The 16,931-nt window shown below is 42.2% G+C and overlaps 1 protein-coding gene and 1 long non-coding RNA gene across 3 annotated transcripts; one reads left to right on the top strand and one right to left on the bottom strand.

Annotated features, from left to right (window-relative positions):
• Nucleotides 1-868: 868 nt before the first annotated feature.
• On the bottom strand, nucleotides 869-5,717 carry LOC143510789 (uncharacterized). Of its 2 annotated transcripts, XR_013130084.1 has the most exons (5): nucleotides 5,684-5,717; nucleotides 5,372-5,473; nucleotides 4,809-4,892; nucleotides 4,419-4,706; nucleotides 869-3,162 (listed from the first exon to the last, which is right to left on the bottom strand). It is a non-coding gene; the product is annotated as an uncharacterized LOC143510789 (long non-coding RNA). The 2 variants fall into 2 exon arrangements; XR_013130083.1 differs by having other exon boundaries at nucleotides 5,372-5,709.
• Nucleotides 5,718-9,886: 4,169 nt separating this feature from the next.
• Nucleotides 9,887-14,193, top strand: scd (stearoyl-CoA desaturase (delta-9-desaturase)). The gene is made up of 7 exons (XM_077000515.1): nucleotides 9,887-10,053; nucleotides 10,292-10,554; nucleotides 10,663-10,793; nucleotides 11,882-12,087; nucleotides 12,361-12,593; nucleotides 12,837-13,039; nucleotides 13,210-14,193. Exons 2-6 carry the CDS (start codon nucleotides 10,320-10,322, stop codon nucleotides 13,034-13,036), a joined length of 1,005 nt encoding a protein of 334 aa, XP_076856630.1. The 5' UTR covers nucleotides 9,887-10,053; nucleotides 10,292-10,319; the 3' UTR covers nucleotides 13,037-13,039; nucleotides 13,210-14,193.
• The last annotated feature ends 2,738 nt before the right edge of the window (nucleotides 14,194-16,931 follow it).

Below are 16,931 nucleotides of genomic sequence, written 5' to 3'. Positions count from 1 at the left end.
TAGAAAGTCTGAGGCCATCATAATTGCTTCTCCTACAGTTAGGAGACTTGGTGACACTACTGTTATTATTCCGGGTTTTGTTGTTTCTACCTCTGCTGAGGTAAGAAATCTCGGAGTCACGTTTGACTCTACGTTATCTTTTGAGTCACACATTAAAAAGACATGTAGGGCAGCCTTCTTCCACCTTAGGAGTATTTCTAGGATTCGCCCTTTCCTTTCTTTTGCTGCTGCTGAGACCTTGATTCATGCGTTTGTCACATGCTGACTGGATTACTCCAATGCTCTGTTGTATGGCCTCCCTGCGCGGGCTTTGAGCAAGCTGCAGTATGTGCAGAATTCAGCTGTAAGGGTGCTTACTCATAAAAGATCTTGGGAGCATATTACCCCGGTTCTGTGTCACCTTCACTGGCTTCCAGTGCAGTATCGCAACCAGTACAAACTGCTCGTGTTGGTTTTTAAATCCCTTCATGACCTTGCTCCTCCCTACTTAAGGTTACTCCAGCCATACTCCCCGATGCGTACACTAAGATTGTCAAGCCAACACTTGCTTGTGGTTCCGCCCTATAAGTTAAGTTCCACTGGGAAAAGAGCATTCTGTGTTGCGGGTCCAATGCTGTGGAATGGGCTACCTGATGAAATGCGGGCTTGTACATCTATAGATCTTTTTAAAACAGGACTTAAAACTTATCTTTTTAAATTAGCATATGGATGACATTTTTATGTTATATTGTATTTTTATGCATATTTATTTGTATCTCTTAATTGTATCTTATTTTCTTGTGTTGTACAGTGTCCTTGGGTGTCCAGAAAGGCGCTTTACAAATAAAATGGTATTATTATTATTATTATTATTATTATTATTATTATTATCTTGTTATAGAGAAAACAAATACATCTGATCCATACTTCACTCCTGAAATATCATATACAATAATTACAGTAATACAGTAATTTCCTCCTTTGGAAACCCAGACATGGTAGACAGTTACTAGACCTGGGGTCTTTTGTAGATATTCTGACTGTAGCCTCCATTCCATTCCTCTACATAACAAGAAAAATAATAACATACACAAACTAAAATGTATATATAAAATAATGTCATTGATTACAGTTGTGAAAAACACACAAAAAAACATGCAAAAACATTAACATAATCAAATAATTGGCCCTTGGTTTGTCTGATTTTTCTGAACTTAAAGTTTGATTGCTCTGTATCTGTCTAGTCTGTAGTCAGTCTGGTCACAGAGCAGGTTCAAGTTCCCATTGAGAAACAGCATCATATTTAAAAGATGTGGTTCTAGGATGCTTCGCCGACTGGACAGGAGTTGTGACTTGTGCAGGTTAAACACGCGTTCCAGTGGAATGGCTGTGGCAGGAACAGTGAGATATGCACGGACAACGCTGCTCAGGTTCTTATATTTAGACCTCCAGAAACTCAGAGGATTCTCTACTCTTGGAAAGGGATTCTGTTGCATGTAGTTCTGTAGATCATTCATAACGTGTTTTCTTAATATAGCAGCTTGATTTTTTTCTGGCCTTCCGCTCACATTAGGACTCATCCTAGCAATTATGTTTTCCACAATGCTATTATCAGTCCCCACGTGATGTAATATTGATTTATATCGTGGATCAAGGCCTGTACTGATGTTTAGAAATTCAACCTTTTGGAACTGTGTGATGAACATGTTACACTGATGGGCCAGTGATAGGGCCAGTTTATTCTGTATCTGCGCGTTAAGCTTTCTGTGCAGTTCTGTCAAACATGGTATGATACAGGAAGCTGAGCTGTGTCGGCTTTCTGTCAACATTACTGATATTTCTTTAAAGGCCTGAAGGCTTTGAATTACACGACACATTCTATTTTTGTCTTCTTCATTCAGCATGAGGTCGGACCTGTGCATGCTGAGGAGAACTCCTCTCACAGCTTCCTGCCGTTGTAATAAACTCTCCAGCATGTGCAGGGTGGACAGCCATGTTTTCCCTTCAGATATGATTAGACTCTGGTGAGGCAGTTTTAGGTCTGTTTGAGCCTTCCTGAAAGTGGTCTCTGCTTCTACAGTGTAGCAGATAAACTGTGCAATATTGCGGCACTTGTCAAACAAGCATGTCCAAGTATTTACATCTATGGCATTCCTAAACACTTTGTCCAGGGTTTTGGCCAAACAGGGTAAATGTTCCCACCCAACTCTTTGCATAGACTTGTCCATCTTATTTGCATTAGTTACAACCATTTGAACCTTCTTTTCAATCTCCCATGCATGTGCTATTGTCACTATCTGATTGACAATATCATCGCTTGTGCATTTTTGAGGTATTATGGTGGATTCTAAAACCAAAGAATTCTGCTTCCATGATTTGTTTATGAAGTGAGATGTCACTGTCATGAAGTAATGTCCAGCTTTGCTGTCCCATACATCACAGGACAGAGCAATGTTGTCTGCACCCTCTAACGCCCTCTTCACTTTCTCCTTTGTGAGTTCATACACTGTCACCATTTCCGAGTGAACCTCACAAGCACTCAGAGGAGATTCCAAGCAGTGAGCTTCAGACCTGAGCTGTACGAAGCCTTTTTCTTCAACAATAGTGTGAAGGTGCAGGTTGGTAATTATCAGATTCAAACAAGGGGATGGTGTCAGACCTGAGACACAAACAAGGGCACTGAGTTAATTTGACTCTATGTTGTTCATGTATTTAAGACCCTTGTGTTAGTGTGTGTCGGTGACTGACTCCTCGTGTTAGTGTGTGTCGGTGACTGACTCCTCGTGTTAGTGTGTGTCTGTGACTGACTCCTTGTGTTAGTGTGTGTCGGTGACTGACTCCTCATGTTAGTGTGTGTCTGTGACTGACTCCTCGTGTTAGTGTGTGTCTGTGATTGACTCCTCGTGTTAGTGTGTGTCTGTGACTGACTCCTCGTGTTAGTGTCTGTGACTGACTCCTCGTGTTAGTGTCTGTGACTGATTCCTCGTGTTAGTCTGTGTCTGTGATTGACTCCTCGTGTTAGTGTGTGTCTGTGATTGACTCCTCGTGTTAGTGTGTGTCTGTGATTGACTCCTCGTGTTAGTGTGTATCTGTGACTGAGCTGTACGAAGCCTTTTTCTTCAACAATAGTGTGAAGGTGCAGGTTGGTAATTATCAGATTCAAACAAGGGGATGGTGTCAGACCTGAGACACAAACAAGGGCACTGAGTTAATTTGACTCTATGTTGTTCATGTATTTAAGACCCTTGTGTTAGTGTGTGTCGGTGACTGACTCCTCGTGTTAGTGTGTGTCGGTGACTGACTCCTCGTGTTAGTGTGTGTCTGTGACTGACTCCTTGTGTTAGTGTGTGTCGGTGACTGACTCCTCATGTTAGTGTGTGTCTGTGACTGACTCCTCGTGTTAGTGTGTGTCGGTGACTGACTCCTCATTTTAGTGTGTGTCGGTGACTGACTCCTCATGTTAGTTTGGGTCTGTGACTGACTCCTCATGTTAGTGTGGGTCTGTGACTGACTCCTCATGTTAGTTTGTGTCGGTGACTGACTCCTCGTGTTAGTCTGTGTCGGTGACTGACTCCTCGTGTTAGTGTGTGTCTGTGACTGACTCCTCGTGATAGTCTGTGTCGGTGATTGACTCCTCATGTTAGTTTGGGTCTGTGACTGACTCCTCGTCTTAGTCTGTGTCTGTGACTGATTCCTCGTGTTAGTGTCTGTGACTGACTCCTCGTGTTAGTGTCTGTGACTGATTCCTCGTGTTAGTCTGTGTCTGTGACTGACTCCTCGTGTTAGTGTGTGTCTGTGATTGACTCCTCGTGTTAGTGTGTGTCTGTGACTGATTCCTCATGTTAGTGTCTGTGACTGACTCCTCGTGTTAGTGTCTGTGACTGATTCCTCGTGTTAGTCTGTGTCTGACTCCTCGTGTTAGAGTGTGTCTGTGATTGACTCCTCGTGTTAGTGTGTGTCTGTGACTGACTCCTTGTGTTAGTGTGTGTCTGTGATTGACTCCTCGTGTTAGTGTGTGTCTGTGACTGACTCCTTGTGTTAGTGTGTGTCTGTGATTGACTCCTCGTGTTAGTGTGTGTCTGTGACTGACTCCTCGTGTTAGTGTCTGTGACTGACTCCTCGTGTTAGTGTCTGTGACTGATTCCTCGTGTTAGTCTGTGTCTGTGATTGACTCCTCGTGTTAGTGTGTGTCTGTGATTGACTCCTCGTGTTAGTGTGTGTCTGTGATTGACTCCTCGTGTTAGTGTGTATCTGTGACTGACTCCTTGTGTTAGTGTGTATCGTTGACCACTTATCACCCTGTGTCCTCCTGTTGGTTTACTTATTGCTGTGTCTTGGTATTTGTTTTACATATTTATCTTCTGATTGTGTTTAAATAAACATCTTTGTTCATGACAACTCAATTTTGCATCCTGCCTCAGTCTCCACATCACATGTACCTGTGCCTTTCTCTGCTGTTGTCTGCTGGCACACTCTTCTGTTGGGCCAGTGTTTTGCTGGGGTCTTCTGCTGGAGCAGTGTTCTGCTGGAGCACTCTTCTGCTGGAGCACTCTTCTGCTGGAGCAGTGTTCTGCTGGAGCACTCTTCTGCTGGAGCAGTGTTCTGCTGGAGCAGTGTTCTGCTGAAGCACTCTTCTGCTCGAGCACTCTCCTGCTCAAGCAGTCTTCTCCTGAGGTCTTTCTCAATGAGATTACCACAGTCCCTCGTAGGCCACTTACCTCTGAAAACTTTATTTAATTAACATTAATTAACATTTAAATTAACACCATAGCTTCACCTCTAACCCTAACACCGTAGCCTCACCTCTAACCCTAACACCATGACCTCACCTCTTTGTGTAGTAGTGTGGCGTATTTGTTCTTCATAGGGAAAGCTCCTCTTCCTCAGACCTGGCTTGTAGACCATACCGACTTCTGGCAAATTTTGGATTATGAATTCATTTCATTGTTTATAACGATACAGTTTAATAGTGAATAAAAAAAGGGGAATGGAACTAATATACTGTACTACACATCTGTTTTAAAGCCCATTCACACTGTAGCAGTTTCAGTTTGTAACTCTTCCTTATGTACGTTCAGTACAGCAATAATACAATTAAAATAACGAGGAGCCCGGGTTAAAAATAGAGAGAGGCGTGGCAGGGCAACACATAGAGAAACAAAACAAGACGTGAGTGACAGGTGGGGGTGGGGCTAACTTTGACAAACTGCCAGAAATGAAAGCCACGCCCTTCTCCTTCTGCTATGATCAGCTATGGGAATTATGACGCAAGTGTATTAATTATAATTATAAATAATTATAGATTATGTATTAGACGAGCTGCAGGTAAATGTTTTGTGTCTCCCACAGCTCTGCACTTCCCTACATGGGTTTCACCCTTGGAGGACCTTACCTCTATCCATTCTTCGGGTAGGTTTGTCATGGAAACCAACTCTACTCAAACCAAGCTTTATTCGACGGTCCATATGGCGCAGACGTTTGGTCAGAACGTTTTCTGCAGATTTGAGTTCAATTCACTTTTGTCTGACTGGTTAATTATACTGCCCATTCTTTCCTCCTCATGTTACATTAATTTAATGTGAATATTAACTACAATGAAACAATATGTTTGATTCAATACAATGCAAATCAAACTATATGTTCTATTCATTTCTTAGTCATCAAAATCTTTGATCATCGTTTTCAGTCCAAAATACATTCTCACCTGGCAGAGAGAGAAAGGGCTCCTGCTGCATGTGGAACCAGATTTAAGTGTAAAGCTTAGTCACACAGTTTAAATAGCAAAGCACAACGGGTGTGGTCCTTACATGGAACTTTAGTTTCATTTTCAGCAAAGTGATACTCCTGATGATTTAATAAATTGGAGATTCTGCTTTATATGAATGGGCCTTTGATATAGAATTTTTAAATAAATGAATAGTGAAGAGAACTTTATTACAGGTGATGCTATGCATGGTTCATGATATAGTGTCCGGTTGAATACATCTTTGAAAGTAAAGTATCTTGAAAGTAAAGAATTGACTTGGTTGGAGTCCAAGTCAAGTCACGAGTCTTTTGGCTACAGTCCAAGTCGATTCTCAAGTCAGTACCAGGACAGGTTTAGGGACAGGAGATGGAAAAAAACTATTTTATATATTACCTTGTTAGCTCTTACTGTCGGCCGTCCCCCATTATCCGCCACTACCATGTAATGTGTATTTTCTGTCTCTTATCGTCAATAATGTTGAGAATAAAAAAAGGAAGCTCCCATCTTAAGTTGCCATATTTCCAATTGTGATTTTCACCCCAATCAGAATTAGTCCTCTGCATTTGCCCATCTGTGCAGTGAGAATACACGCACACACACACACACACACACACACACACACACACACACACACACACACACACTAGTGATCACTAGGGGGCTGTGGTACACATGTACCCAGAGCAGTTGGCAGCCCTAGCACTTAAGCAGTTACTGAAGGGCCTGGAAATTGAACTCACGATCCTCCAGGAACAACCACCAGACCACGAGTGCCTCCTTGGGATGACTGTAAGAGAATTTGTGATTTACTGTCTGTGACCCTCAATCAGAACACTTAGACATTCAGTTCACTCCCTGAACTGTGTGTCTGCTCCTCAAAATCTCTCTCCTTCTCCCCCTGTCTCACTGTCTCTCCCTGTATTTTTCCACTACCCCTAGATCCAATCTACATTTTACATTTATGGCATTTGGCAGACGCCCTTATCCAGAACGACTTACATTTTTATCTCATTTTTATACAAGTGAGCAATTAAGGGTTAAGGACCCTTGCTCAGGGGCACCTCAGTCATGGCCTCAGGTCTGGGTATCGAACCCACGACCCTCCGGTCACAAGACCAGTTCCCTAACCACCACGCCCCGTACCCCGTAATCTACTGTACCTCCTCTCCCGATAAGGAGAACACCAATCATACATGTTTTATTATTCTTACCCAACTGTGTTAAGTCATGTTTATTCTGTATTTAACTACATGTATCATCATTAAACTTTGAGGAACTCAAAAGTTTTGTGAATCTGTTCTCCCGGCGCCGGCTACGGAACTCTGAGGGCTGAACAAATTTATAATCCTGATTATGAACCCTGATAGTTATGATCTACGTCTAGAGACGATTACAAAAACTTTAACGATTACATTTAAACTAAAAAAAATCACATCGGTGTAATTGTGCGTGCTCAAACTGTATAAAAAGGTATCGCTGTAAATCTCGGCTGGATATACTTTCGCGAGTGACCTCGCGCGAACCTGCTCGAACGGCGGAAGCGTTCATACTTGGCGCGTCAAATTTTGTGCAGTGTTGTCCGAAACGATATGTGGTAGTATAAAGAAACACCCCTCAAAAACAGTGGAAGGAACATTTACCTGACCTATCCTAATGTTGCATTGTGTTCCAGGTTTGAAAAGTGCTGGAATTTAGGCTAAAGTACTTGAAAATGCTTGAAACTGTAACTGTATTTCGTTTCACAACCGATAGCTATCTGACTGAATAGTTCGCTTGTATTAACAAAACAAGTAATTCCAGGGCGAAACATGAGAGAACGTGAAGTGATTTCGAGTATATGTATAAATATTTAACTTAATTAAGTTTAAAGTGCTGGGAATTATTGAAATGTACCTCATAAGTGACGTACAAGTGCTTGAATTCCACCTTGTGAAGGTGTATGATGAACCCGTCAAACATGACTTTGTTCATTGCGCTGATGCACGGCGCTCGCGACGTTGCAAAATTCGAGACGTGCACGACCTCGCGAAGCGACAGCGCACGTGCACGGGGCCTTCGCAATGGGGCGGAGCCACCGCGATTTCGTCATTTTCATTTCATTTTCGCTGAATTCCCGCTGGTGATAAGCAATGTTGTGATGTTTCACGAGAAAAGGGTCTGCGTCACCGAAACAAACGTAAGGAATAATGGCTAAATAAACACACAAAGAAAGTATTTTTTCTATAACACGCACACAGCGCCCGGATAACGGAATGACTCGTGTTGTTCACGAGTTATTTTGTACGAGTCTGAGTCGAGTCGAGAGTCATTAGGGACGAGTTTCAATTAAAAGTCTGAAGTCTTTTTGTAGGCGACTTACAGGGTTGACAACTTTTCAAGATCACATGGAGTGAGATTTGATCGGGGGGTGGGGGTGGCGAGTGTTGTAAATTGTTGAGGGGGTGAAATGGACACAAATTAGGTATTACGTCGTGATCGATCGATCGCCAGTGGGTGGCGAACTAGTAACTCATTGAATCATAGATGTAGATCAGAGATAAACTAGATTTTTTTTCAGCGTGAGAAATCGGATGTATGGCGTGTGAAGACAGTCAAATGCGTGTGTCTCACGCTCATTGCGTGAGAGTTGGCAACCCTGGACTTAAGTGCGACTTCGACTTCGACCCATCTCTCTCTCTCACACACACACACACACACACACACACACACTGAGAACCTCCACAAGCAGGCATTCCTGTCTCCAGTGTTATAATATGCACACTAGATGGTGCTATGGTGCCATCTTCATAATTATGATCTCCAAGCAATGATTTCCGATGAAAGGATTTATTTAAACGTTCCTGTGAACAGAAATTAATTTCACAGAAAAGCATGAGATCTATATTGTACAATAAAAATAACTTTATTTAACTCTTTATTTAATAATACAACATAGACCATAAAGGTTATTGTGATTTAAAGCATATATAAATTACTGATCGTATACCACATATAAGCAAAGCAACAGAGGGGGCTTAAGTTCTGTGTTGTATCAGAAAAGGGTTCCAGCTCCTGGACATACTGGAGTTCCAGCCCTAATCTAAAGGTGAAGACTGAATGTCCTGATTGGGTCAGGTGTGCTGGATTAAGTTTGGAACTGAAATTTCCAGGGCAACGGAATTTCAGAACAGGTCATGAGTCCTGCGTTAGGCTACATAATAGAACACTGAATATGAAATATACAAGTCTCAATACATTAAGATGTTTTAATGAGGATACAATCATGACATCAGACTCCATAATCTGCAGCATATTGCATCATTACTTACGATTTGTACGATGTTTTCGCATATATTTCTAATGGTTTTAGAGTTAGACTGCCAGAATACTCTATAATAATATTAGAATACTCTAGAATACTCCATTGCTGCACTCTGACTTTGCTCTTAGGAACAAGCCACCGCTAAAAGGCAGCAGTGATTCACATATCTGAGGAAGCTCTTGATCCAGCACTACATTCTGCAGGGACATAAGAAATTGCTCACACAGCTGATGAAAGATCGGAGCCTGAACAGAGAGCTATTTCTAGATTGGGACTGCCGTTATTGAGGGCTATAGAGGGCTCCAGCTCTGCTCCTGAAGGGCTAGGGCTAATCTAGAAATGAGTTAATCACACAGTTCCAGTGGTCTTGACGCTCTTCATTTGTTGTATATGGTTTGGAAAAAAATATTGTTGTAAAATTATTCTGCATTAAATAAAATGTACAGGAGAAGGTTTGGGAGCACTATTCAACCCTGACCCTAACCCTAAACCGTTAAGTCTAAATCCCTAACCTAAGCCCTATCGGTTTAATTAATCCTTAACGTTCACCCTATTTAACAGCTGCTTCATTGATATCGATACACTTTAATCAGATGTGATTGTGTATATTTAGAGTCGGCTGTACTGATCTGTTTGAAAATGCGTTTTAAACGCTTTCGTTTTTTCCAGCATGGTAATTCCACTGCAATGCGTGCTTTACAATTACAGTTTAAACTCTGGTTGTACACGTTGGATGTTGTAAAAATGAGTAAGAAAGAAGAGTGAACAGCCGATAAACATTATCCAATGAGACCTTTAGAGTAATATGGCGTCAACCCGTCTGACCAATAGGAGCACAGAAAAATGCCTCTCTATCCTTACTTCAGAATATAGGTGAACATCATCACCACTGTACTGTTAATCCTGCGGATCCGGTGGCTGGAATTGGTATTTGGTTCTGCGTGTTTTTGCTATTGCTTGGTCGTATATCATTTGTTCCATACATTTAATCGGACACGAATTAAACGAACCGCTTTTGCATCGCAGGGTAAGTGATCCTTGGTTTCATCTCTAGATTCCCATTGGTAGCATGCAGCGCAAGTGGACAGACGTTAAGTTAGGTCAACTACGAAACTCACTTTTATTTTTAAGTTCAATTTGGACATGCTCTCCGTTTGTAGTTGGATGACTAGATACAAGGAGGGCTTATTTAGGATTCATTGTTTTAATATCCCCCTCGACGTTTATGCCACTGTATATTTTGTGAAAATTAAATATCTGCTCAGGTTTCCGCAAGCTAAAACCTTGGAAAACATGACGGAAACGGACGGAAAGACTCCAGGCACAAGGCGCAGAAACGCTGAAGTTCTCCGCACAGAATCCACCATGGTTGAAGACGTATTTGACGAAACGTACAAAGAGAAAGAGGGTCCTAAGCCACCCATGGTTGTGGTCTGGAGAAATGTCGCGCTGATGAGCCTACTGCATGCAGGAGCGCTGTATGGGCTCTTTCTTCTGCCGTCTGCCTCTCCTTTGACTCTAGTGTGGTGTAAGTATCGCTTGCAAAATAGGGTTCACAGTCCTTAAGGTGACACTTGGCGCGTAGATCCTCAGTGTGTTTCCCATGCGTAGTTCACACAGTAATCTAACCCCGCAGCTGTGGTGTGCTTCGTGATCAGCGCGTTGGGAGTAACTGCTGGCGCGCACCGACTGTGGAGTCATCGCTCCTACAAGGCGGGGCTGCCTCTCCGAGTCTTCCTCGCGGTCGCCAACTCCATGGCTTTCCAGGTGCCCCATCCTACTGAGAGATGCAGCTCAACACGTTACTTCTTGTTAGACCTGCCATATCTGTCCGTTTCTCTGCATAGATTAACTGATGCAGGGACGCCACTAAACTGTGCCTGGTTCTGTCCCTCCGCATCTAGAATTGGTTCTGTTCTAGTGCATACAAAGGAATATATCTCGGTGTAGGACAGGGCCGGACTGACAGTTGTTGAGGCCAGGAATCATGTACAATGGGGCATTGAATGTTAACATCATAGTTAACGTTAAGGTGCAGTAGGTTATAAACCACACAACAGACAGTGTTTCCATTGGGTTTCAAACTAAAAAGGCCGTAGACACACCTATGATTCTAACATAATCTAGCTGATCGGGCCAAGCCACAGGCAAATGTCCTGGTTCTTCTGACGGCCAGTCTGGGCTTGGTGTAGGATATTTATGGAGCCTAACCCTTAACCTAACTCTTAGACCTCACATAACCCTTACCCTAATCTTTAGACTTCACATAACCTTTACCCTAACCATTAGACTTCACATAACCTTTACCCTAACCATTAGACTTCACATAACCTTTACCCTAACCATTAGACTTCACATAACCTTTACCCTAACCATTAGACCTCACATAACCCTTACCCTAACCATTAGACCTCACATAACCCTTACCCTAACCATTAGACCTCACATAACCCTTACCCTAACCATTAGACCTCACATGCTCACTCACTGACTCCCACACGTTTAGCAGGCTTTTCCAGAAGCTGAATGTCTTGGCACTGAAATATAACTGACTTAACACTAAGGTAGTATTCATTCTAGTTGTGACAGGGTTCTAAAATGGGTTTAAAAGTGACTCTTGGCTTGGTGTAAACTAGAGAAGAATTTATTTATTTACAGTAGAAGTTATTTTCATTGTGCTTGTTTTCCTAGTCCCTACATTATATGTTAAAAATGTGTGAACAATACTTGAAAAACGAAGTAGGTTTTTATTAAACCATTTTTTTGGAGTTTTGAAGGAATATATCATGTTTCCTTTATAATGAAACATGACTTTGATTTGAGTGACTGGTGACTGATTCTTTTGCATTGACCAGAATGATCTTTATGAGTGGGCTCGAGACCACAGAGTCCATCATAAATACTCTGAGACAGACGCAGACCCTCACAATGCATCACGAGGCTTTTTCTTCGCTCACATTGGCTGGCTGCTGGTTCGAAAGCACCCTGATGTCATTGAGAAGGGAAGCAAGTTGGACCTCAGTGACTTGAAGAGGGACAGCGTGGTGATGTTTCAGAGGAGGTGAGTGGCAAGTATTTCACAGACTGTCTAAACATTAGTGTAAATGTTTTGAACTTCAGGCATTTATTTAAGCCATTTGTTCACTTTATTTGCAAATCAGATGTCCAAGTGACTGCAAACAGTGTTGATGTTTATTGTTTACATCAATCAGTTTTACATACATTTACACAGACAAATTAAACAACACACTTAGGAACTTCCTGGGAGATGAATCCATGAGTGTGCTGTGCTACCCCTCTTCCTCTGTGAATCTGTATCATTTCTCTCTTTCAGATATTACAAGCCATCTGTGCTGCTGATGTGTTTCCTTTTACCGATGGTGGTGCCATGGTTACTGTGGGAGGAGTCTCTCTGGGTGGGGTACTTCATCCCCTGCCTCCTCAGGTACACGCTGGTACTCAATGCCACCTGGCTGGTGAACAGCGCTGCCCATATGTGGGGGAATCGACCATACGACGTCCACATCAACCCCAGAGAGAACACGTTTGTCACCTTTAGTGCTATAGGTGTGTGGATTCACAGCTGTTTGGTTTTTAACTTTTGGTTTTGTCTGCTATATTCTAGCACAGTTTCTATTCCTCTTTACTAGCATGAATGTACAGTATACATCCATGAAGCCTGGTGTTATGGTTATGAATGTACATTAATGAACATTTTTGAAGTGTAAAATATTTTTGGCTACAAAATGAGTCCATGTTTATTTGAGCTTTAATACACCATCACTGAAACTACTTACAAATGATTTACAGGTGAGGGTTTCCATAACTACCACCATACCTTCCCATACGACTATTCCACCAGTGAGTTTGGCTGCAGGTTCAACCTCACCACCTGCTTCATCAACCTCATGTGTTTCTGTGGTCTGGCCAAGGAGTGTAAGCGTGCGTCCCGAGAGGTCGTGTATGCCCGGGCCAAACGCACAGGCGACGGCAGCTTCCGGAGCGGCTGAGAGGTAACGACACGGTGTACACAGGGCTGCTCTACCAACACACGAAGATCACTGGCGCTGTTCTATTGCTCCATTTGATGATGTGCGGATCTGTCTGCAAGTCTAGTGGATGTAGATGTATGTATATGATTTATTTAAATCTAAGCTTGTTCGTTATTTCTGCTTTCCTCTAGACTGCAGTTGTAACTGTTGTTCTGCGGTGTTCTGGGTGTCCGTGTCTGTGGTCTATTTGGGTCTGGGAGTGAGCTGGGTGGTCACGCCGCCACCACCAGCCCCCAGTCTCCTGGGACAGGGGTGCACTCCTTCTCCACTGCCACACCGCCAACCTGAAGACGAGCAATTCTGGAGATTCTTAAACACACAAACGTGACGAATTGAATGTGATGAATTTAATTGAACAGGTTTTGCTCCTCAAAACTTCCAGCTTGAGGTAGAGCAAGTCCAGTTGTGGACTCTGGTGTTTTGTTTGTGTTCCCAGACTTTTCACTTACCTGTATGAACAAGATATAATATGAATTCTTTGCAATGATATTCATATAGAATAGCATATAAAAATATTGTTCTTGATTATCAGGTGTGTGTGTGTGTGTATGTGTGTTGAGGAATTTCTTTTGTTAGGTTTTGTTACTGAACCTAATTAAATTATACTGGAAATAAATCTCCATTAGATTAGAGTTCAAGAAGCATTTTGAAATGATCGTGATGGAAATTTAATCCAATAAAGATTTTGAGACTGGACAATCCAAAACGTCTCCAAATCGAACCTGTAATGAAAACGGTTCTAAGGTGAAATGAGCAGTGTCCTACACACACGACACATTGTTCCTCAACATTGATATGTGGTTTATTAAGTTAAATAAGTGGTTTATTCTTTAAGACAAACCTTCTAATGTTCTTTGGATTATTGGAAAGGGCTTCTTAACCCTCTGATGTAATTGTGCTATTACTGTTTTAGGGATAGAGCATGAATGTATGTGTGGGCTTTTTGTGCTAACGGAGGCATAGTATCTGCATCAGATCTATCACATCTGAAGGCTGTTCGTTTGTAATAGGCTGCAGTCTTTGCACAATTTTCTTTATTATAACAGCATTTCAAATTTGAATGAACCTTTTTTCAGATGTGTAAGAATTTTTTAAAGAAATTTTATTTTTAAAATAAATATTAGAAACAATAATACTTTGTGTTCTTCATTGTGGATTAAACTATACCTAAAGCTAAACTTCACAACCTGATGCTGCACATAACTGGAACTTACAGATCATGCATTGGTGCATTAAAAAAAAAAGAAAGAATAAAAATTAATTTAATACTTCTTTTGATGAGAACATGAAAAATTCAAATACAGCAACAGCAGTAAGACTACAAACTGCAAATTTAAGGTGACCACTGGCTCAAAGATGGAAAATCAGTATTTACTCACAGATTTATGTGGACAGTCTGATCCTAAGCCTGTCCTTGAACATTCTGTAAACTAGCAGTGTCAAACCCTCAAGATCTCTGGGTCATAGTGCTCAAATATGTGTGAAATACATTTCTTTACAGTAGTGAACTCTTACTTTGCATTATGTTCATAGAATCCTTAAAGATCTAAGACCCCAGATCTTACTCATGACTCTTTAGGCATTTGGGTTCTAAATCAGTTCAGTTTCCCCCTCAAACTAGTACGCAAGATCAGAGAGAATACTGGGTATCAACCTCATTAGGAGTGACGTGATTACTGTATTGTAATGTTTTGTACCATTATCTTGAACCCAAAATTCCAAAATGTGGTTTCCATGGTAATACTGAAAGCTGTGTGCTAGATCATTGACACTGCACCGATGCTTTCAGAAAATCTATGAGCAGTCATACTGTTAGCACTACAGCGTCTTTCACTAAGCCAACAGATTAGGTTTTCTGCAGCCATTAGTACACACACGAGAATGCTGTTTGTAAACTATATGTATGCTTATAACTCCATCATCCAAGCACAAATCGCATGGACTGAGGGCTGAAGTCTGACAACTGGATCACTGACTTCACTGAGTGAAGAAACTGAACAGAGTCAAGGTGGCCTCACTATTGTTTTCTTAGTCCCCTACTGTACACATGATTATGTCACCAGACACAGCTCAAATATCAAATATCATTTACCAAACTGCCTTCTGGCAAGCAGTATCGCAGCATTCAGTATAGAACCAACAGGCTGAGGAACAGTTACTACCTGCAGGCCATCAGGATGCTCAATGGCCAATCAGAATGCTCAATGGCCAATCAGGATGCCCAGTGGCCTGTAATCCAGTCACCACTCTTTCATTTCCATTCTGTCCTTTAGTTTATTTACTAAAGGTGTTTATTTAAACACTCCTCACAAAACGTTAGGGATATGGGAATTTCAGGTTAAATTTCAGGATGCACCTAAAATGCACTCTAACCTTTACTGAGTTTAGTGTCACGGAGTGTCACTAGCAGGTTACAACAGAGATACAGGAACACTGGAAGAGTCACAGAAAGGCACTGAAGTGGACGTCCTTCGATCACACCCACACTGATGACTACTTCATTGTGAACAGTGTCCTACGGAACCATATGATAATTGCCACAAAGTCCATGCATATTTATGGGAGGTGAGAGGCACCCAAGTGTCATGTCAGACCATTCAAAACCACTCACATTCGTGTGGTCTACGTGCTAGATGTCCTGTAAGTGTACCTGACCACACCACCAGGCACAGGTGTCATCGTCTTACATGGGCCAGGGACCATTTACGCTGGACGAGGGACCAGTGGGCCTCAGTGCTGTTCACTGATGAAAGTTGATTCACGCTGAACAGAAATGATGGCTGCCAACAATGTTAGAAACATCAAAAAAAATCATCAATCCATTCATTGTGCCTCTGTATGAACAACACAGGCATAATATCATCTTCATGGACGACAACGCTCCAACTCATCCATTTGGGAACGGCTGCTGGAGAGACTGGGGTTGCTTGAATAGAGTGGTCTGCACTTTCTCTAGATCTGAAAACCTATGGGATTAACTGAGTCACCATGTAGAGGCTCCTAACTCTGTACCCCAGAACCTCAATGACGTCAGGGCCACCCAAGAAGAGTGGGATGCCTTGTCTCAGCGGACAATAAATCGACTTGTGAACAGCTTCAGACATTGTTGTCAAGTTGTAACTGATGCACAAGGGCACATGACAAGTTATTGAGACATTGACATTTTTTGTTGGGGAATAGCCACCATTATTCTTTGTTTCAATAAATTGTTTGAGATGAGTAAATCACCACTGCATGCTTCTACTTAAATGCCCTACTTATTGTGCATTTTTTCCTCTTACATTTGTACTTTCAGCTTGCACAGCTGTAGAACATCTGAGCCTTACACAAGCATTTCAGTTAAAACAGTCTTGAACGTTCTGTGCACGTGGCAAACCTGAAGTACCCTTAACTTTTTGCAGGTATGTGCTGATACGCTACTAAAGCAGATACAAGAGGTGCTGGCAGTAGTCCGCTGTTTCGGTAGACCCGGTGGAAAGATGACCATAATTGACCTTAATCGAGAGGTCAACAGACAAGCTGTGGGTCACTCTGACAGGTGAGCGCACATCAGAGTACGGTTCGCATGGGTGAGAATGCCCACAGCATAGCCCGACACGATCAGCAGGTACAACAACCAGTAACTGTGTTAAGTAACGGCCGACATGGGAACCTATCCAGCCTGACCTGCGTGTGCGCATAACGTCAACCATGCGTGTGCCGCGTTACTTTTATTTCGATGTGCTAGACTGCACACAGGAACACTCCATAACACTGAAATCTGCCGCAAACGCGGTTAAACCAGTTACGCTACGTATTCACTGTATTCATGACTTCAGGAAACGTGAGAGCACAGACTAATAATGGATTGAGA

This window comes from Brachyhypopomus gauderio, chromosome 3, assembly GCF_052324685.1.
Source record: "Brachyhypopomus gauderio isolate BG-103 chromosome 3, BGAUD_0.2, whole genome shotgun sequence".
Lineage (NCBI taxonomy): Eukaryota > Metazoa > Chordata > Actinopteri > Gymnotiformes > Hypopomidae > Brachyhypopomus > Brachyhypopomus gauderio.
Note: the sequence above shows the minus strand (reverse complement) of the source record. Positions and strands in the feature narration are given on the sequence as shown.

Bases quoted from the DNA above. Each gene is read 5' to 3' on its own strand.
- scd (XM_077000515.1), top strand. From the start codon at position 10,320: ATGACGGAAACGGACGGAAAGACTCCAGGCACAAGGCGCAGAAACGCT. The intron at 10,555-10,662 runs GTAAGTATCGCT...CTAACCCCGCAG, and splicing joins TCCTTTGACTCTAGTGTGGT to CTGTGGTGTGCTTCGTGATC. The intron at 12,594-12,836 runs GTGTGTGGATTC...AATGATTTACAG, and splicing joins TGTCACCTTTAGTGCTATAG to GTGAGGGTTTCCATAACTAC.